This window comes from Artemia franciscana, chromosome 20, assembly GCF_032884065.1.
Source record: "Artemia franciscana chromosome 20, ASM3288406v1, whole genome shotgun sequence".
Lineage (NCBI taxonomy): Eukaryota > Metazoa > Arthropoda > Branchiopoda > Anostraca > Artemiidae > Artemia > Artemia franciscana.
Genome location: NC_088882.1, coordinates 24,219,463 through 24,241,629, shown reverse-complemented (window position 1 = coordinate 24,241,629; position 22,167 = coordinate 24,219,463). Strand labels below are relative to the sequence as shown.

The 22,167-nt window shown below is 33.7% G+C and overlaps 2 protein-coding genes across 2 annotated transcripts in view; one reads left to right on the top strand and one right to left on the bottom strand.

The window, feature by feature from the left end:
- The window catches only part of LOC136039940 (uncharacterized), a 113,986-nt gene that overhangs the window by 7,788 nt on the left and 84,031 nt on the right, over positions 1-22,167 (top strand). The gene's annotated exons all lie outside the window — the stretch shown is intronic.
- The window catches only part of LOC136040028 (caldesmon-like), a 46,057-nt gene continuing 31,083 nt past the window's right edge, over positions 7,194-22,167 (bottom strand). Inside the window, exon 3 of the mRNA XM_065724094.1 lies at positions 7,194-7,296. Within this exon, the coding sequence (XP_065580166.1) occupies positions 7,194-7,296 (103 nt within the window). The remainder of the gene's footprint in view (positions 7,297-22,167) is intronic.

Below are 22,167 nucleotides of genomic sequence, written 5' to 3'. Positions count from 1 at the left end.
ACGGAAACGCCGGGGTGCACAGGGGGGATATATAAATGACGACCGGGACACAGGAAATTTTCGATTAGCAATCACCATCAACAAAGCTCAAGGGCAATCATTGGAATAATGAGGTATAGATCAGAATACGGATTGTTTTTCCCATGGACAATTATATGTTGCATGTTCAAGAGTCGGTAAACCTGAAAATCCCGGGACACAAATGAAGACCGGGACACAGGGAATTTAAATGACGACCGGGACACTCAAAGAGAAATTACAGACCGGGACACAAATGACGACCGGGACACGGGGGATAGGATGACCGGGATACAGGAAATATAAATGGTGACCGTGATATAATTTCAACGGGGACGCCGGGGGGCACAGGGGGGATATATAAATGACGACAGGACATAGGGAATGTTTGATTAGCAATCACCATCAACAAAGCTCATGGGCAATCATTAGAATAATAAGGTATAGATCTGAATACGGATTGTTTTTCCCATGGACAATTATATGTTTCATGTTCAAGAGTCGGTAAACCTGACAATCTGTTTATATGCACAGACAATGGGACAGCGAAGAATGTTGCATATTCGCAAGTTTTACGTGGTTAAAAACATATATATATCTATCTATATTCACAGGTGGGATACAGGGACACAACTACAATGGCGCCTAACTAATATGGCGCGTAACGACTTACGCGCGCGGGGGGCTTGGGGGTGGTGGTGCGAAGTGCCCCCCACCAACTAGGTGTTGGGGTGGTGCGAAGCGTCACCCCAACAGCTAGTTTTTGAATATTTGTATTCTATTATCTTATCGAAAAATAAGTATTTGTTAACATAAGTAGGACTTATAACCCCCATGTATTCTCAACAATAGAACATAATTTGCCTTTTACTGAAAAAAGTGACCATGGATTGTCAGTGTAATTGACATATATTTATTCCTTGACGTTTTGATAAAAACAATTTTTGGAAGTAAGAAAAGTGAAAACATTTAAAACGTATTTTGTTTTCAATTGATGTTACTGGTAAAATTATTGAATGCCGGTAGTAATACTAGTAGCACTAGTATTAACCTATTGCCTTTTGGTAAGTAAAACACCGTTCTCATCAAGTCCTGGAAGTTGCCACTCAATACAATTAGCCATCGCCACGACATTGCTAATATTTCCTTTTGATAACCTGTATGTTCATATACTTCTTGAAATTTTCATGTCAATGCTCTTAAACCCTAGAAGCAGTAGTAGTAAGTGTAGCAGTAACAGTAGCAGTAGCAGTAGTGTTCCCGTATTGCCTTTTGGTGAGGTGATCTTCCCTCTTAAGTATTCTCTTAAGGTTCCATCTTAATACCCAAATCAATTGTTGGGATATGCTGTTTTGACAATGTGCATGCACATAGCGTTTCGGGATTTAGTTCAAATTTCCCCTTAATGCTGTAAATGGAGTAGCGTGGCAGTAGTAGTGGTGATAGTTGTAGTAGTATTGATAGCATGCAAATATTGACGTTTTTATCATATTCTTTGTTATTTCCTGAATTTTCCAAATTAATATACTGAGTTATTATTGTGTTGCACCCTTTTGACAATCCATATACACATAATATGTTTTGATTTAGTCCAACACTCCCCTCAGTATTTTCTGAGAGTTTCTCCTATCGTCTTCTTGGAAAGTAAAGTTTAAACATGCATACCTTTCTTAAGAACATATACTATGTGTAAATAATGAACGGATTGTCTAAAGTACTGCCCTTGTCATGAGGACTGTGGGGAGGTTGACATCTCCAAAGAAATAATTACAGGACCTTTCAACAAGGCTGAACAAAATAGCTCTCTTAAAATTTCGATCAGATATGTTTCGGGGAATGATAGGCCTGGGGAGGAGGCTGAATGCCCTCCATTCACTTTTGACTCTTAAGAAGGGCACTAAAGTTTCGAACTTCCAATCAAATGAGCTCCATCCGATGTTTATACGACTACCCGTTCCATAAGAACCTTGTCTGGGGGACTGTGACCACCCTAAAGACATTGCTACGTGATTTTTGGACTATTGATAACAAAATGGCTGTCTCACAATTTCAATTGAATGCGTTTTGGGAAAAGAGAATGTGAGAGAGGGGGGGCTAGTAGCTCTTCATAATTTTGACTCTTAAAAAGGAACTAGAACTATACCTTTCGAATCAAACAAGCCTCTTACAAAGTTAACACAACTTTGTACTCTATTCTGTCCATCCCAAGGGCCTTGTTATTTCTGTCTTTGGTTGACATCCCCAAAGACATAATTACTGGACTTTTCAACAATACTGAACAAAATAGCTTATATGTTTTTGGAATAATAGGCTTAGGGGGCTGACGCCCCTCCATTCACTTTTGACTCATAAAAAGGTTACTAAAACTTCCGACTTCCAATCAAATGAGCTCCATCCGATCCAAACTGTATACAACTACCCGTTCCATAAGAACCTTATATGCTCTGAGCATAACCTACAACCCTTGCCAACGGGCTCTGGGGGATTTTTTTTCACCCCAAGGACATTTTTACACTATCATTGGACTATTGGTAACACAATGGCTATCTCACAATTTCAATTGAATGTGTTGACTTTTAGAAGGGAACTGGAACTATATATTTCAAATCAAATGAGTCTCTTATACAGATCACACGACTAATCCTTCCATAAAAACCTTATATGCCACTTGGGCATAACTGACAACCCTTACCCCAACTTTGAGGGATTCTGTCCACCCCAAAGGCTTTATTATGTGATCTTTGGACTATTTTTTAACAAATGCTTTCTCAAAAGTTTTATAGGATGCTTTTTTGGAAAATACGACGTAGGGGGGGGGGGTTGCCACTGATAACTTAGAGTCTTAAGAAAGGGAACTAGAAAATCTGATTAACAATCCAATGATCCCCCTCCAGAGTTTATACGACCACCCTTTCCGTAAAAACCTTATACGTCCTCGGGGGCCTATAACCCTTGTGCTGATGGCTGCGGGAGGGATATCCTCAAAGACATACTTTCCAGACCTTTCAACTACGCTGAACCAAATGGCTATCTTAAAATTTTGATTAGATGGGTTTTGGGAATTGATGGGCGTGGGGGAGGCTTATTGTCCTCCAATCACTTTTGACTATTAAAAATGGCCTTCCAATTTCCAATTGAATGAGTCTTTTTAAAGTTTCTACGACAACAAATGGTCATCTCAAAGTTTCTATCAGATGTATTTCGGGAAAATACGAGGTGTAGGGAGGGGTAGCCGCCCTCTGATCACTTTGAATCTTAAGAGGTGTACTAGAACCTCTGATTACCAATCCAGTGAGCCCCCTCCGCAGTTTGTACGACCACCCTTTCTATAAAAAAAAAACTTAAATGCCCCCAGGACATAACTAACAACCCTTGCCCCAAGGGCTGTGGGGGCATGTCATCCTCAAAGACAAAATTTCCAAACCTTTTAACTGCGCTGAACAAACTGGCTATCTCAAAATTGTATTGGATGTGTTTGGGAAAATGGTGGGCGTGTGGGGGGGGGTATCTGCCCTCCAATCACTTTCGACTGCTAAAAAGGCACTAATCCCTTCAGTTATCAATCAAATGAGCTTTTCTTGAAGTTTCTACGACAACAAATATTCTCAAAATGTCTATCATTTGCATTTAAGAGAAATACAAGGTATGGGGGGTGTATCCACCCTACGATCACTGTGAATCTTAAAAATGGTACTAGAACTTCTGATTACCAATACAATGAGTCCCTCGAAAGTTTGTATGATCACTCTTTCTATATAAACCTTATATGTCCCAGGGCATAACTTACAACCCTTACTGTGAGGGCAATGGGGGGTTGTCATCCTCAAAAACATAATCTCCAGACCTTCCAACTACGTTGAACAAAATGGCAGTCTTTTAAAAACAAATATTATCTAATCTAAATGTAGGTCAAATGCCAGCTTTAGCCCCAAAATTTTTTTCTAGACCCAATAAGCTCGTCAAGTCTTCTCGGGGCGCGTAATTGAGAACTACTTATCCCTCTAGTCTGTAACATAGGGTTACAAATCGTGAACTCAATTCCTCCTTCCTGTTTATTCTTTCCGCTAATATAACACATTTCTTAAATCCATTGTAATTTTTATTACAAATGTTTTACAATTTTTGTTACAATGTAATTCATAGTCCTTTGACCACAACCTTTTTATTTGCACAACATTTTCGTTTACAATTCAATGTGATCCTCTACTATTGCTTGTTCCATGCCTTTTACTTTAACTGCTCGGAGTCATTCGTCATATTTTTATTTTTTTTATTTTAATTTAACTTAGCAGGAACTAGTACAGAAAGAGCAACGTTGTCACCGATGAAATGTTTTAATTATACCATCATCTTGTACATGAAAACGCACTTTTTCGTCAAACCTCAATTTTATATTAAGTATTGTTTTGTGTCAATTGCAAAACGTATAGCAGTTTTTTTTAGACTAAACCCTGAAACAGCTCTCTATGATAACGCAGTATCTAAAAAAAAAAGCATGATTCCGTTACAGAATTTCGTGTTTGCAGCAGCTTTTCTTTTTTTTTCAAGCAAATCGATTTCCTTGTTGTTCAAGGCAAGGGACTATAAATTCCCTTTATAGGGTTTTCTGTCAAGGTGGTTCCAATGGTATATTTTGTGCTTCAACCTGCCGCTATTTTCAAGAGTTTTCGGGCTATTTTTTGTTACTATGGGACGTGTTCGTCTTTTACTAGGCTGCAACCATGATTGCAAACCTAAGGAATTAACACCAAAGAAAAGCAAGCCACAATTGCACAAAATACTAGCATAGCTAATATAATTCCTGGTACAAACCAATCCCAAAGATTTTCAGATATTACTCTTTCAAATCTTCCGTATGTTTTATCGTTTATCGGTATCTCAATGTTTTCTTCGTCTGATTCAGACTTACTAATCAAATCATCATCCTCGAATTGTGAACATTCGAAACAAATTTGAACTAGGTTAGAATCTCTTGTCAATTTTTGGCTTTTATATTTTAAACATTTATCTCTCTCGACAACAGAAACACATGAACTGTCATTTACAGCCTCAAATATAGAGTTCTGCGCTTTACTTAAAAAACTGAATTCGTGACCATTGCTTTTAACCTGTATTTTAGGATCTAGAATATTGCTCAATTCCAACACACCTTGTAGTATAATATCCTTAACAAGGATATTCTCGATATCATTAGGGACCTTAATAGACCCGACTGCAGTTTCGGCTGAATTGCAGAAACTCTTACTGGTTAATTCTTCTTTGTGGCAAGGCTCACTGAGGAACAGAAGAGAAACTGGGACTGTATCTTTTACTGTGTCTTTTTGTGGTTTGTCTATACAGTCATCGACATCTTTTATGACATGAGCTATGTGAACGCACTTTTCTTTTGTATTGTGGGTATCAGCACTGGGATTATGCTTTTCCTCAACTATTGGCTTTGTCTCAACTATTGGCTTTTTCTCACTGGGATTATGCATAACCTTCAAATTTTTTATCTTAAATTTTAAATTTTTTATTACTTCTGTTGATTTTGAATAAGAAAAAGTTGCTGATCGAAATACGTCATAAACTCCTGAGTATATAATTAAAACTAACGGTAGTACATTTTTTTCTACTGAATGATGAATTATGATATTCTGAAGGATTTTATTTTCTTTTCCTGACGCAAGTGGAGCATTTGACAAATTTAAAGTGAGGGGTTCCTTTATAATTACCATGGAATTTTCATCATTATTGTTTGCTGGCATAATGGTATACAAAAATTTATTATCCGCATAAATACCAAAAAATTTACCATTGTCTTTCTCTCCTAAATAGAAAGTACCAAAAGAACTCTTTAATGTTGTTGTTCCATGCCAAACTTTCTCGACAGCATAGAATCTAGACGTTAAAAGTTCGTCATGTTCACCATTGTTATCAAATTGGTGAATGACGTTAAAGTTGTTATCGAACATGTCCGATGGCCATAAGTCGAATATGTAGTCCTCAAGTTCACCTACACTGATTTTCAATTGGTTGAGTCCTTTTAAATTCTTAGAAAGCAGCAACTTATCGTTCTGAAAGATTTTCTTGTCTGGGTATTTAGCGTTTCCTGTCTCGTAGGCATATCCTCGAGTAAACAAAAAACAGAAGAAAAAATATGCTTCGAAGCTATACATTCTCATTTACCTTTCGTACCCCATGTTCTAAAGCAAGTAATATCTAATTCGTTGAAGTATATGATTGACTTTCTTATAAACATTGTTTTTTGAAAAAAAAGAATTTTTTTTTGTAAATTTGGATGAAATGGGGTCAGCATATTTTTGCTTTTATGAAATAATCCAAAGAGTCCTGTGAAAATAAAGTAATGAGTCTAGCTGTCAATTTATAGGATTTGTTTTGTCAAATTACAGCTGAATGTTACTCTGTTCATAGGGATCTCGATTGGTTGTTTTTTTCTGTTTTTTTTTTCAAATATTTCGGGTTGAAAAAAACTTTTTTATATCGTCTTTTTGAAAAAAAATTGTTTCTGTAATTCTTTTGTATTCTAAAATGGGTGGAAGTATTGTAAATTTAAACATTTGATTGTTTGGCCTAAAATTTTGAGTACGTTGGTACTCCTTCGTTATTTTTTGAATGCTCCCAACTATACGTGGATTCACTATTTGCTGATGCAAAAAAGTCAGTAACTGTGCCTTTTCATTTAGTTCTTTCAATATAAGATCTACGCTTTTTCGATATACAGGGGACTGACTTACCTTTTTGTGACATACTAGCTGCAGCAGCCACTTCAACAACGGCCATGTGGAATTCCCAATGTCTAATCACAGGCTTTGGAAAATCTTTATCTGTTTTGGTTTCATATCGAAGAAAAAAAGTAAATAGGGTAACACATCAATCCTGCCTAAGCTAAAATATGATTTCTTTCGTGTTTCAGTTACACAAGTGAAAGGATTCGGTTAAAGGTTTTTGAGCATATTTAATGAAAATACAAGGTACAAGATTTATTTCAATCTGTCATGCTCTTTTTTTGAATCCTCATTACTAAATAGACAGTATGGATACAAGTAAGGACACGCTGTAACACTATTCAAATTCAGAATAGCTATAAGCCCATATCATGGGCTGGTCTATTGCCTATAATAGCCCACGAAACATCTGAACTTAAAATATCAATACTCTGATATTTCCGATCTTTAGAAAGCCGCTACCGAGCTTAGGAACATCACACCCATGCCCAACCAGCTACCTATGGGAACCCTCTGGATCTGAATTAGGTTAAGTATAATAGCTTTAATACTTTAAAAGTATAATGTTATATTGAAAACAGATTTAAGGAAATTTCAGATAATCACAGTCCTCAGTACATCTTTGAAAATTACTTTTTTGCATGGGTAGGACTTATGTCCTCTCAATTTTTTTTTCTGCTGCTAGCGGGGCACAGGAAAATCATGGAGAGCTATTTGAGGGTTCATCTTAAAGAAAATTAACACATCTATGTTGTTTTCCAATAAACAAACATAATATCTATATATATATATATATATATATATATATATATATATATATATATATATATATATATATATATATATATATATACTAGCTGTTGGGGTGGCGCTTCGCGCCACCCAAAGCCCCCCCGCGCGCGTAAGTCGTTACGCGCCATATTAGTTACGCGCCATTGTAGCTGTGTCCCTTTGTCCCACCTGTGAATAGAGATAGATATAAATATATATTTTTAACTACGTAAAACATGCGGATGTACAACATTCTGTGCATATAAATAGCATTTATATTCCCTGTGTCCCGGTCGTCATTTGTGTCCTGGTGTCCCAGTTTGTATTTTCTCTTTGAGTGTCCCGGTCGTCATTTATATTCCCTCTGTCCCAGTGTCCCGGTCGTCATTTGTGTCCCGGTGTCCCGGTCTGTAATTTCTATTCAAACAATCCCTGTGTCTCGGTCGTCAATTATATATCCCGCCTGTGCCCCCGGCGTCCCCGTTGTAGTTGTGTCCCTGCCTCCCGGTCGTCATTTATATTCCCGGTCGTGATTTGTGTCCGGGTGTCCCAGTCTGTAATTTTTCTTTGAGGTTCCTGGTCGTCATTTATATTCCCTCTGTGTCGGTCGTCATTTGTGTCCCGGTCTGTAATTTATCTTTGAGTGTTTTTTTCTTTTTAGTTTTTTTTAGTTTTTTACATTTTTTCAGTTTTTTTCTTTATTTTCCAAGTCAAAATCCCAAACCCAATCATCATCGCTATCATTTTCAGTTTTGATATGTTTTGACTCTCGCTTTCCAGGTGGATTTTCATCTAACTGCGCGGTTTTGCGTTCTTTAGCCGCAAGCCTGTTTTCTTGCTGTTCTTGTGATTCCTCGGCACGCTTTCTTTTCTTACTTTCTCTATCAGCTGCAAGCCTGTTTTCTTGCTGTTTTTGTGATTCCTCGGCACGATTTCTTTTCTTACTTTCTCTATCAGCAGCAAGTTTTTTGGCATAGACTCTTTGAACAGCTTCCTCGGCTGTTGCCATTGTAGGTTCTTCAGTCATTTTACAATTAAACATTTTTCCGTGAACGCATGTCTTAAATACCATTAATGACGTCACCGTCATAGCAAAAATGACGACAACTAACTTCATGACGTCAGTCGACACAGAAACATGACGTCACCTGACAGACAGACACACAGACAGACAACTTATTTTTATATATATAGAAGATATATATAAGCCCCCCCGCGAGCGTAAGTTGTTACGCGCCATATTAGTTACGGGCCATTGTAGTTGTGTCCCTGTGTCCCACTACAGGTTTACCGACTCTTGAACATGCAACATATAATTGTCCATGGGAACAATAATCCGTATTCAGATCTATACCTCATTATTCTAATGATTGCACTTGAGTTTTGTTGATGGTGATTGCTAATCAAACATTCCCTGTGTCTCCATCATCATTTATATATCCCCCTATATATCCCCCTTTTATTTTTATTTTTTTAGTTTTCTTTTTCTCCTTTATTTTTCAGTTTTTCCTTTTTTAGTTTTTTTTTAGTTTTTTACCTTTTTTTAGTTTTTTTTTAAGTTTTTGGTTTGTTTTGTAGTTTTTACCTTTTTTTAGTTATTTTTATTAGTTTTTAGTTTTTTTTTGTTTTTTTTGTAGTTTTTGTAAGGTTTGAACCTGGAACCTCTCGAACCTAGAACCTGGAACATACAGCGTTACCAACTCAGCTACATCAGCTTGTATACTTTCGTTTTTGAATTGGTATATGATGAAATAATTCAGACGTCATATGCGGACAGACAGACAGACATAACCCATATATGTTCACGTAGAAATCTATTAATGTTTAAGTTTAAAATGACTGATGAACTTACAATGGTAAAAGCCGATGAAGATGCTCAAAGAGTCTATGCCAAAAAACTTGCTGCTGATAGAGAAAGTCAGAAAAGAAAGCGTGCCGAGGAATCAAAAGAACAGCAAGGAAACAGGCTTGAGGCTAAAGAACGCAAAACCGTGCAGTTAGATGAAGATCCACCTGGACAGCGAGAGTCAAAACATATTAAAACTGAAAATGATAGCGATGATGATTGGGTTTGGGATTTTGACTTGGATAAGGTCATCATTGCCTACCAGATTTTAGTTAAAAAAAAAAACAAAGGTTCGGCGATATGTATTTCATAGTGAAGCTGAAAAATAAAGAAGAAAAAGAAAATTGAAAAAAGAAAAAATGTAAAAAACGTAGCTGTTTCCTTGCTGTTCTTTTGATTCCTTTGCACGCTTTCTTTTCTGACTTTCTCTATCAGCAGCAAGTTTTTTGGCATAGACTCTTTGAGCATCTTCATCGGCTTTTACCATTGTAAGTTCATCAGTCATTTTAAACTTAAACATTAATAGATTTCTACGTGAACATATATGTCTTAAATATCTTTAATGACGTCACCGTCATAGCAAAAATGACGACAACTAACTTCATGACGTCAGTCGACACAGAAACATGACGTCACCTGACAGACAGACAGACACACAGACAGACAACTTATTTATATATATATATATATATATACTAGCTGTTGGGGTGGCACTTCGCGCCACCCCAACACCTAGTTGGTGGGGGCGCTTTGCGCCCCCCCCAAAGCCCCCCCGCGCGTGTAAGTCGTTACGCGCCATAATAGTTACGCGCCATTGTAGTTGTGTCCCTATGTCCCACCTGTAAATATAGATATATATATATATATATATATATATATATATATATATATATATATATATATATATATATATATATATATATATATATATATATATATATATATATATATATATATGGTTTTAACTACGTAAAACTTGCGAATATACAACATTCTTTGCTGTCCCATTGTCTTTGCATATAAATAGATTGTCAGGTTTACCGACTCTTGAACATGCAACATATAATGGTCCATGGGAAAACAATCTGTATTCAGATCTATACCTCATGATTCTAATGATTGCCCTTGAGCTTTGTTGATGGTGATTGCTAATCGACCATTCCCTGTCCCGGTCGTCATTTATATTCCCCTGTTTCCCCCGGTGTCCCCGTTGTAGTTGTGTCCCTGTGTCCCAGTCGTCATTTATATTCCCTGTGTCCCGGTCGTCATTTGTATCCCGGTGTCCCGGTCTGTATATACATTCGTTTTTTAGTTTTGTTTTTCTCCTTTATTTTTTTCCTTTTTTTTCTGTTTTAGTTTATTTAGATTTTTAGATTTTTAGTTTTTTTATTAGTTTTTAGTTTTTTTTTCTTTTTAGTTTTTTTGTAGTTTTTACCTTCTTTTTAGTTTTGTTAGTTTTTTTTTTACTTATGTCCTGGTCGTCATTTATACTCCCAGTGTCCCGGTGCTTTGTTGATTGCTAATCGAACATTCCTTTTGTCTCGTCATTTATTTTTTTCTTTTTTAGTTCTTTTAGTTTTTACCTTTTTTAGTTTTTTTTAGTTTTTTAGATGAAAATTTTTTTTAGTTTTTTCCTTTTTTTCTTTTTAGTTTTTTATTGGTTTTTACCTTTATTTTAGCTTATTTTTCAGTTTTTTCCTTTTTTTTAGTTTTTTTTTATTTTTTTTTTTAGTTTTTTACCTTTTTTTAGTTTTTTTAGTTTTTTTATTTTTTTTTAGTTTTTTAGCTTTTTTACTTTTTTTTATTAGTTTTTAGTTTTTTTTGTAGTTTTTGCCTTTTTCTAGTTTTTTCAGTTTTTTTTTTAGTTTTTTATTGGTTTTTACCTTTATTTTAGCTTATTTTTCAGTTTTTTCCTTTTTTTTAGTTTTTTTTAGTTTTTTAGCTTTTTTATTTTTTTTATTAGTTTGTAGTTTTTTTTTTGTAGTTTTTGCCTTTTTTTAGTTTTTTTAGTTTTTTAGCTTTTTTATTAGTTTTTAGTTTTTTTTTGTAGTTTTTGCCTTTTTTTAGTTTTTTTCTTTTTAGTTTTTTTGTAGTTTTTACCTTCTTTTTAGTTTTGTTAGTTTTTTTTTTACTTATGTCCTGGTCGTCATTTATACTCCCTGTGTCCCGGTGCTTTGTTGATTGCTAATTGAACATTCCTTTTGTCCTGGTCGCTTTCTCTTTGAGTGTCGTCATTTATTTTTATCTTTTTTAGTTCTTTTAGTTTTTACCTTTTTTAGTTTTTTTTAGTTTTTTAGATGAAAATTTTTTTTAGTTTTTTCCTTTTTTTCTTTTTAGTTTTTTATTGGTTTTTACCTTTATTTTAGCTTATTTTTCAGTTTTTTCCTTTTTTTTAGTTTTTTTTTTATTTTTTATTTTTTCTAGTTTTTTACCTTTTTTTAGTTTTTTTAGTTTTTTTAGTTTTTTTAGTTTTTTAGCTTTTTTACTTTTTTATTAGTTTTTAGTTTTTTTTGTAGTTTTTGCCTTTTTTAGTTTTTTCAGTTTTTTTTTTTTAGTTTTTTATCGGTTTTTACCTTTATTTTAGCTTATTTTTCAGTTTTTTCCTTTTTTTAGTTTTTTTTTTAGTTTTTAGTTTTTTTAGTTTTTTACCTTTTTTTAGTTTTTTTAGTTTTTTAGCTTTTTTATTTTTTTTATTAGTTTTTAGTTTTTTTTGTAGTTTTTGCCTTTTTTTAGTTTTTTTAGTTTTTTAGCTTTTTTATTAGTTTTTAGTTTTTTTTGTAGTTTTTGCCTTTTTTTAGTTTTTTTAGTTTTTTAGCTTTTTTATTTTTTTTATTAGTTTTTAGTTTTTTTGTAGTTTTTGCCTTTTTTTAGTTTTTTCAGTTTTGACGTCACCTGATCCAGTTTTTTCAGGTGACGTCACCTGATCCACAGATCCACAGATCCACACACAGACAACTTATTTTTATATATATAGAAGATATATGTTTTTAACTACGTAAAACTTGCGAATATACAACATTCTTTGCTGTCCCATTGTCTGTGCATATAAATAGATTGTCAGGTTTACCGACTCTTGAACATGCAACATATAATGGTCCATGGGATATGGTTTTAACTACGTAAAACTTGCGAATATACAACATTCTTTGCTGTCCCATTGTCTTTGCATATAAATAGATTGTCAGGTTTACCGACTCTTGAACATGCAACATATAATGGTCCATGGGAAAACAATCTGTATTCAGATCTATACCTCATGATTCTAATGATTGCCCTTGAGCTTTGTTGATGGTGATTGCTAATCGACCATTCCCTGTCCCGGTCGTCATTTACATCCCCCTGTTTCCCCCGGTGTCCCCGTTGTAGTTGTGTCCCTGTGTCCCGGTCGTCATTTATATTCCCTGTGTCCCGGTCGTCATTTGTATCCCGGTGTCCCGGTCTGTATATACATTCGTTTTTTAGTTTTGTTTTTCTCCTTTATTTTTTTCCTTTTTTTTTCTTTTTTAGCTTATTTAGATTTTTAGATTTTTTAGTTTTTTTATTAGTTTTTAGTTTTTTTTTCTTTTTAGTTTTTTTGTCCCGGTCGTCATTTATATCCCCCTGTTTCCCCCGGTGTCCGCGTTGTAGTTGTGTCCGTGTGTCCCGGTCGTCATTTATATTCCCTGTGTCCCGGTCGTCATTTGTATCCCGGTGTACCGGTCTGTATATACATTCGTTTTTTAGTTTTGTTTTTCTCCTTTATTTTTTTCCTTTTTTTTTTCTTTTTTAGTTTATTTAGATTTTTAGATTTTTTAGTTTTTTTATTAGTTTTTAGTTTTTTTTTCTTTTTAGTTTTTTTGTAGTTTTTACCTTCTTTTTAGTTTTGTTAATTTTTTTTTTACCTATGTCCTGGTCGTCATTTATACTCCCTGTGTCCCGGTGCTTTGTTGATTGCTAATCGAACATTCCTTTTGTCCTGGTCGCTTTCTCTTTGAGTGTCGTCATTTATTTTTTTCTTTTTTAGTTCTTTTAGTTTTTACCTTTTTTAGTTTTTTTTTAGTTTTTTAGATGAAATTTTTTTTTAGTTTTTTCCTTTTTTTCTTTTTAGTTTTTTATTGGTTTTTACCTTTATGTTAGCTTATTTTTCAGTTTTTTCCTTTTTTTTATTTTTTTTTTTATTTTTTATTTTTTTTAGTTTTTTACCTTTTTTTAGTTTTTTTAGTTTTTTTAGTTTTTTTAGTTTTTTAGCTTTTTTACTTTTTTTATTAGTTTTTAGTTTTTTTGTAGTTTTTGCCTTTTTTTAGTTTTTTCAGTTTTTTTTTTAGTTTTTTATTGGTTTTTACCTTTATTTTAGCTTATTTTTCAGTTTTTTCCTTTTTTTAGTTTTTTTTAGTTTTTAGTTTTTTTAGTTTTTTACCTTTTTTTAGTTTTTTTAGTTTTTTTAGTTTTTTAGCTTTTTTATTTTTTTTATTAGTTTTTAGTTTTTTTTGTAGTTTTTGCCCTTTTTTTAGTTTTTTTAGTTTTTTAGCTTTTTATTAGTTTTTAGTTTTTTTTTGTAGTTTTTGCCTTTTTTTAGTTTTTTTAGTTTTTTAGCTTTTTTATTTTTTTTATTAGTTTTTAATTTTTAATTGTAGTTTTTGCCTTTTTTTAGTTTTTTCAGTTTTGACGTCACCTGATCCAGTTTTTTCATGTGACGTCACCTGATCCACGATCCACAGATCCACAGATAACTTATTTTTATATATATAGATAGTTTTTTTTTTACTTATGTCCTGGTCGTCATTTATACTCCCTGTGTCCCGGTGCTTTGTTGATTGCTAATCGAACATTCCTTTTGTCCTGGTCGCTTTCTCTTTGAGTGTCGTCATTTATTTTTTTCTTTTTTAGTTCTTTTAGTTTTTACCTTTTTTAGTTTTTTTTAGTTTTTTAAATGAAAATTTTTTTTAGTTTTTTCCTTTTTTTCTTTTTAGTTTTTTATTGGTTTTTACCTTTATTTTAGCTTATTTATCAGTTTTTTCCTTTTTTTTAGTTTTTTTTATTTTGTATTTTTTTTAGTTTTTTACCTTTTTTTAGTTTTTTTAGTTTTTTTAGTTTTTTAGCTTTTTTACTTTTTTTATTAGTTTTTAGTTTTTTTTTGTAGTTTTTGCCTTTTTTTAGTTTTTTCAGTTTTTTTTTTAGTTTTTTATTGGTTTTTACCTTTATTTTAGCTTATTTTTCAGTTTTTTCCTTTTTTTTAGTTATTTTAGTTTTTAGTTTTTTTAGTTTTTTACCTTTTTTTAGTTTTTTTAGTTTTTTTAGTTTTTTAGCTTTTTTATTTTTTTATTAGTTTTTAGTTTTTTTTGTAGTTTTTGCCTTTTTTTAGTTTTTTTAGTTTTTTAGCTTTTTTATTTTTTTTATTTGTTTTTAGTTTTTTTGTAGTTTTTGCCTTTTTTTAGTTTTTTCAGTTTTGACGTCACCTGATCCAGTTTTTTCAGGTGACGTCACCTGATCCATCCACAGACAGACAGACAACTTATTTTTATATATATAGAAGATATATATATATATATATATATATATATATATTTATATATATATATATATATACTAGCTGTTGGGGTGGCGCTTCGCGCCACCCCAACACCTAGTTGGTGGGGGCGCTTCGCGCCCCCCCCAAGCCCCCCCGCGCGCGTAAGTCGTTACGCGCCATAATAGTTACGCGCCATTGTAGTTGTGTCCCTATGTCCCACCTGTGAATATAGATATATATATATATATATGGTTTTAACTACGTAAAACTTGCGAATATACAACATTCTTTGCTGTCCCATTGTCTTTGCATATAAATAGATTGTCAGGTTATCCCCCTGTTTCCCCCGGTGTCCCCGTTGTAGTTGTGTCCCTGTGTCCCGGTCGTCATTTATATTCCCTGTGTCCCGGGTCCCGGTCATCATTTGTATCCCGGTGTCCCGGTCTGTATATACATTCGTTTTTTAGTTTTGTTTTTCTCCTTTATTTTTTTCCTTTTTTTTTCTTTTTTAGCTTATTTAGATTTTTAGATTTTTTAGTTTTTTTTATTAGTTTTTAGTTTTTATTTCTTTTTAGTTTTTTTGTCCCGGTCGTCATTTATATCCCCCTGTTTCCCCCGGTGTCCCCGTTGTAGTTGTGTCCCTGTGTCCCGGTCGTTATTTATATTCCCTGTGTCCCGGTCGTCATTTGTATCCCGGTGTACCGGTCTGTATATACATTCGTTTTTTAGTTTTGTTTTTCTCCTTTATTTTTTTCCTTTTTTTTCTTTTTTAGTTTATTTAGATTTTTAGATTTTTTAGTTTTTTTATTAGTTTTTAGTTATTTTTTCTTTTTAGTTTTTTTGTAGTTTTTACCTTCTTTTTAGTTTTGTTAATTTTTTTTTTTACTTGTGTCCTGGTCGTCATTTATACTCCCTGTGTCCCGGTGCTTTGTTGATTGCTAATCGAACATTCCTTTTGTCCTGGTCGCTTTCTCTTTGAGTGTCGTCATTTATTTTTTTCTTTTTTAGTTCTTTTAGTTTTTACCTTTTTTAGTTTTTTTTTAGTTTTTAGTTTTTTTAGTTTTTTACCTTTTTTTAGTTTTTTTAGTTTTTTAGCTTTTTTATTTTTTTTATTAGTTTTTAGTTTTTTTGTAGTTTTTGCCTTTTTTTTTAGTTTTTTGTCCTGGTCGCTTTCTCTTTGAGTGTCGTCATTTATTAGTTTTTTCCTTTTTTTTTTTAGTTTTTTATTGGTTTTTACCTTTATTTTAGCTTATTTTTCAGTTTTTTCCTTTTTTTAGTTTTTTTTTATTTTTTATTTTTTTTAGTTTTTTACCTTTTTTTAGTTTTTTTAGTTTTTTTAGTTTTTTAGCTTTTTTACTTTTTTTATTAGTTTTTAGTTTTTTTTTGTAGTTTTTGCCTTTTTTTAGTTTTTTCAGTTTTTTTTTTAGTTTTTTATTGGTTTTTACCTTTATAGTTTTTTTAGTTTTTTAGCTTTTTTATTTTTTTTATTAGTTTTTAGTTTTTTTTGTAGTTTTTGCCTTTTTTTAGTTTTTTCAGTTTTGACGTCACCTAATCCAGTTTTTTCAGGTGACGTCACCTGACACATCCATCCACACATCCATCCATCCATCCATCCACAGACAACTTATTTTTATATATATAGATATATATATATATATATATATATATATATATATATATATATATATATATATATATATATATATATATATATATAGTAGCTGTTGGGGTGGCGCTTCGCGCCACCCCAACACCTAGTTGGTGGGGCGCTTCGCGCCCCCCCAAGCCCCCCCGCGCGCGTAAGTCGTTACGCGCCATATTAGTTATGCGCCATTGTAGTTGTGTCCCTGTGTCCCACCTGTGAATATAGATAGATTTATATATGTGTTTCAAACTACGCAAAAATTGCGAATAAACAACATTCTTGGCTTTCCCATTGTCTGTGCATATGCAAAGCCGTATGTACTAATAATGACGTCATATACAAACGCTCTTTTTACAAACAAACAAACATGCATCCACATAACTCGTTTTATATAGATAGATACAATACAAATTAACTGTGTAAAACTTGCGAATAAACAACATTCTTCGCTGTCCAATTGTCGCTGCATATAAATACATTGTCAGGTTTACCGACCCTCGAATATGCAACGTACAATTGTCCATGGGAAAAACAATCAGGATTAAGATCTATACCACATTTTTCTAATGATTGACCTTGAGCTTTGTTAATGGTGATTGCAAATACTAATCGAATTGGGAATTGCAATCTTTTAAATTGAAAAAGCAGATCCGTTGGAATCATGGGAATGCGAGGAATAAGAACAGCCTCACCCTCATAAGGCCCCGTCAAGATTGAGGCCTCTATTAGGTTTTCCATTGTTTTTTTTTTTACGGCAAGTCGCGTGCCATTGCAAAGCTTTGGTGGGTTGATATTTCTTAAAAGTATTATTGGTACGCCTATTTTTAGTTGTAGCACGTGTGGTGGAAACCCTGAAGGATCTATGGAATTTAAAAATTCAGATGGATAATTAACCGCTTCATTTGGTTCCAAAACTGTGTCGACTGACTTGTAAAGGACTGCCTGGTCTCGAATCTTGTTCAAAACAATATTGTTGATTTCGTGGACGTCTATATTTTTGGGTGCGAGAATCGCTCTTTCACTTAGCCATTTATTATTTTTATAATTTTTTAGAATATTCGGAAATACTTTTTCAATCAATTCATTTTTGGACGTCACTAAATTACAGAAATCAGCAGGTAGTTGTATACGTCCTGAAATTGAGTCTACTGTTTGACCAGAGTCATCGTTTTGCAATCGGACACGCATATTTGTAGTTAATTTTAATATTTTTACGTGTGCCTATAAATTAGAATTTTTTAGGCAAGCATTCATTTCGTCTGCAGGAGTTAAACTACGTAAAAATTGCGAATATACAACATTCTTGGCTTTCCCATTGTCTCTGCATATACAAAGCCGTATGTACTAATAATGACATCATATGCAAACGCTCTTTTTACAAACAAACAAACATGCATACATACAACTCGTTTTTATATAGATAGATAGATAGATAGATAGATAAAATACAAATTAACTGCGTAAAACTTGCGAATATACAACATTCTTCGCTGTCCAATTGTCGCTGCATATAAATAGATTGTCAGGTTTACCGACCCTCGAACATGCAACGTACAATTGTCAATGGGAAAAACAATCAGTATTAAGATCTATACCACATTTTTCTAATGATTGACCTTGAGCTTTGTTAATGGTGATTGCAAATGCTAATCGAATTGGGAATTGCAATCTTTTAAATTGAAAAGGCAGATCCGTTGGAATCTTGGGAATGCGAGGAATAAGAACAGCCTCACCCTCAAAAGGCCCTATTGTGGCCTCTATTAGGTTTTCCATTGTTTTTTTAACGGCAGGTCGAGTGCCATAGCAAAGCTTTGGTGGGTTTATATTTCTTAAAAGTATTATTGGTAGGCCTATTTTTAGTTGTAGCACGTGTGGTGGAAACCCTGAGAATAATATCTCGAGGTAAAAACTGATCACCGACCATAACGATGGCCACTTCGTCGATAGTTGGAGTATTGTATCTACGCACATGTTGGCCAGGAGGCGTTTTGTCAGCGGAAATAACAATTTTATGCGTATAAGTAGGCATCAAATCGATGGCTGTTTTGAACAGACGCACTAAATTATTATTTTCGTGGAAAAGATGTTGTAATTGGGAAACGATTGTCCTTTCAATGTTGGGAGAAATTTCGCAACGTGCATTCAATTCAGAATTTCTATCACTGATGAAGTACAATTGTAAAAATTTATGATTCTCGCCTGAGAATGGTAGAAGAGACCCTGCTCTATGATAAATTTGCCCTTTTACTTTGAAAGTAGACATAAATTGATCTGGATTTTCAATTTGGGCTCCAAACGACGTCATTTGGAAACATGAGTTGTTATTTCTGATTCATTTATATTCCTTATGTCCCGGTGTCCCGGTCGTCATTTATATCCCCCTGTTTTATATCCCGCTTATTTTTCAGTTTTTTCCTTTTTTTAGTTTTTTTTTACTTCTTTAGTTTTTTTAGTTTTTACGTTTTTTAGTTTTTTTTAGTTTTTTAGATGAATTTTTTTTTAGTTTTTTACCTTTTTTTCTTTTTAGTTTTTTATTGGTTTTTACCTTTTTTAGCTTTTTATCTTTTTTATTATTTTTTATTTTTATTTTTAATTTTATTAGTATTCTTTTTCTCTTCTATTTTTCATTTTTCCTTTTTTTTAGTTTTTTTTAGTTTTTAGTTTTTTAAGTTTTTTCCTTTTTTTAGTTTCTTTAGTTTTTTTAGTTTTTCGGCTTTTTTATTTTTTTATTAGTTTTTAGTTTTTTCTGTAGTTTTTGCCTTTTTTTAGTTTTTTCAGTTTTTTTTTTAGTTTTTAGTTTTTTACCTTTTTTAGCCTAACCAGGATTTGAACCTGGGACCTTCATTCTCCATTCTGACACCCTCTCTCACCGAGTGACTACTCCAGCATGTTCATTTTGGTGTTTTAAATGGTATATTATTAACCAAATTAATGTGTTTTACAATATACTAAGCATCGTCATAACAAAAATGACGGCAACTAATTTCATGACGTCAGCCGAAACATGACGTCACTTGATCCACAGACCCACAGACAGACAGACAACTTATTTTTATATATATAGATATATATATATATATATATATATGTATATATATATATATACTAACTGTTGGGGTGGCGCAAAGCGCTACCCCAACACCTAGTTGGTGGGGCGCTTCGCGCCTTCCAAGCCCCCCGCGCGCGTAAGTCGTTACACACCATATTAGTTACGCGCCATTGTAGTTGTGTCCCTGAAACCCATCTGTGAATATAGATAGATTTATATATGTGTTCCAAACTACGTAAAAATTGCGAATATACAACATTCTTGGCTTTTCCATTGTCTGTGCATATACAAAGCCGTATGTACTAAAAATGACGTCATATGCAAACGCTCTTTTTACAAACAAACAAACATGCATACACACAACTCGTTTTTATATAGATAGATAGATAGATACAATACAAATTAACTGCGTAAAAGTTGCGAATATACAACATTCTTCGCTGTCCAATTGTCGCTGCATATAAATAGATTGTCAGGTTTACCGACCCTCGAACATGCAACGTACAATTGTCCATGGGAAAAACCATCAGTATTAAGATCTATACCACATTTTTCTAATGATTGACCTTGAGCTTTGTTAATGGTGATTGCAAATGCTAATCGAATTGGGAATTGCAATCTTTTAAATTGAAAAGGCAGATCCGTTGGAATCATGGGAATGCGAGGAATAAGAACAGCCTCACCTTCAAAAGGCCCTGTCAAGATTGTGGCCTCTATTTGGTTTTCCATTGTTTTTTTTTGTTTTTTTACGGCAAGTCGTGTGCCATTGCAAAGCTTTGGTGGGTTGATATTTCTTAAAAGTATTATTGGTACGCCTATTTTTAGTTGTAGCACGTGTGGTGGAAACCCTGAAAGATCCACGGAATTTAAAAATTCAGATGGATAATTAACCGCTTCATTTGGTTCCAAAACTGGTTCGACTGACTTGTAAAGGACTGCCTGGTCTCGAATCTTGGTCAAAACAATATTGTTTATTTCGTGGACGTCTATATTTTTGGGTGTGAGAATCGCTCTTTCACTGAGCCATTTATTATTTTTATAATTTTTTAGAATATTCGGAAATACTTTTTCAATCTATTCATTTTTGGACGTCACTAAATTACAGAAATCAGCAGGTAGTTGAAAATTTCTCCAACGTTGTTATCGACACAATGCATTATCGTATCATAAATGTCTTTTTGTTCCGACGTTAACTTGGAAATGTTATTTTGTACATACGACAATAGATCACTCGTACTGTAACTTTGTTCACGATCCAATTCTACACATGTCGAAACAGCAGCGATACGGTTAGGTGAAGGCATTCCTAAATCCTGAAGAGGTATAAAAACTAGCTGTTGGGGTGGCGCTTCGCGCCCTTCCCAAGTCCCCCCGATCGCTTAAGTATTTGATAAAGGCAATCAAATAAATATGTAAATACGTCAACAAAGGCAGTGACATGGCAGTTTTTGGCTTGCAGCCCGAAATCAAAGATATCGACGAAATCGTACAATATCAGGCTGCAAGATACATAAGCAGTAATGAAGCTGTTTGGTGAATTTTTTCATTTCCGATACATGAACGTAGTCCTGCTGTTGTTCACTTAGCGGTACATTTACAGAATGGTCAACGTGTTTATATCTCGGAAACCAACGTGCAACAAAGAGCCCTGAATCCACCGGATACAAAGTTAACCGCTTTCTTTTCGCTTTGCAAAAATGATTCTTTTGCAAAAAAACTGCTGTATACTGAAGTGCCTTCGTATTACACGTGGAATACTAAAAATAAAGAATTTGAACGTCGAAAACAGGGTAAGTCAGTCGACGGCCAACCCACCATCGTCAAAGATACCACGATAGGAAGACTCTACACCGTTCACCCCAATCAACATGAATGCTTCTTTCTACGCCTGCTTTTGGTGAATGTGCCCGGTCCGACATCCTTTGAGTATTTGAGGACTGTAAATGGTACTATACATGACACTTACCGTAGTGTATGCCAAGCTCTGAATTTATTGGAGAATGACCAACACTGGGATAACTGCATCAATGACGCGTGCGAAACGTCAACCCAAGTCAAATTCGTGCATTGTTTGGCATCATTTTAACAACTTGCTCTCCATCAGCTCCTACAGAGTTATGGGAAAAATATAAGTCAAAAATGTCCGAAGATATACTCCATCGAAAACAGTTAGAGACGTCAGATATGACTTATGATTTTATATCAGAAATTTATAACTACACTTTGGTTATTATAGAAGATTTGTGCGTATGTATGGCAAACAAACCTCTTCAGGATTTGGGAATGCCTTCACCTAACCGTATCGCTGCTGTTTCGACATGTGTAGAATTGGATCGTGAACAAAGTCACAGTACGAGTGATCTATTGTCGTATGTACAAAATAACATTTCCAAGTTAACGTCGGAACAAAACGACATTTATGATACGATAATGCATTGTGTCGATAACAACGTTGGAGAAATTTTCTTTTTGGATGCGCCAGGAGGTACTGGTAAAACGTTTGTGATAAAACTGATTCTGGGATCAATTTGATTAAAAAATGATATAGCGTTGGCAATTGCGTCGTCCGGAATAGCCGCAACATTGCTGCCTGATGGAAGAACTGCTCATTCCGCTTTGAAA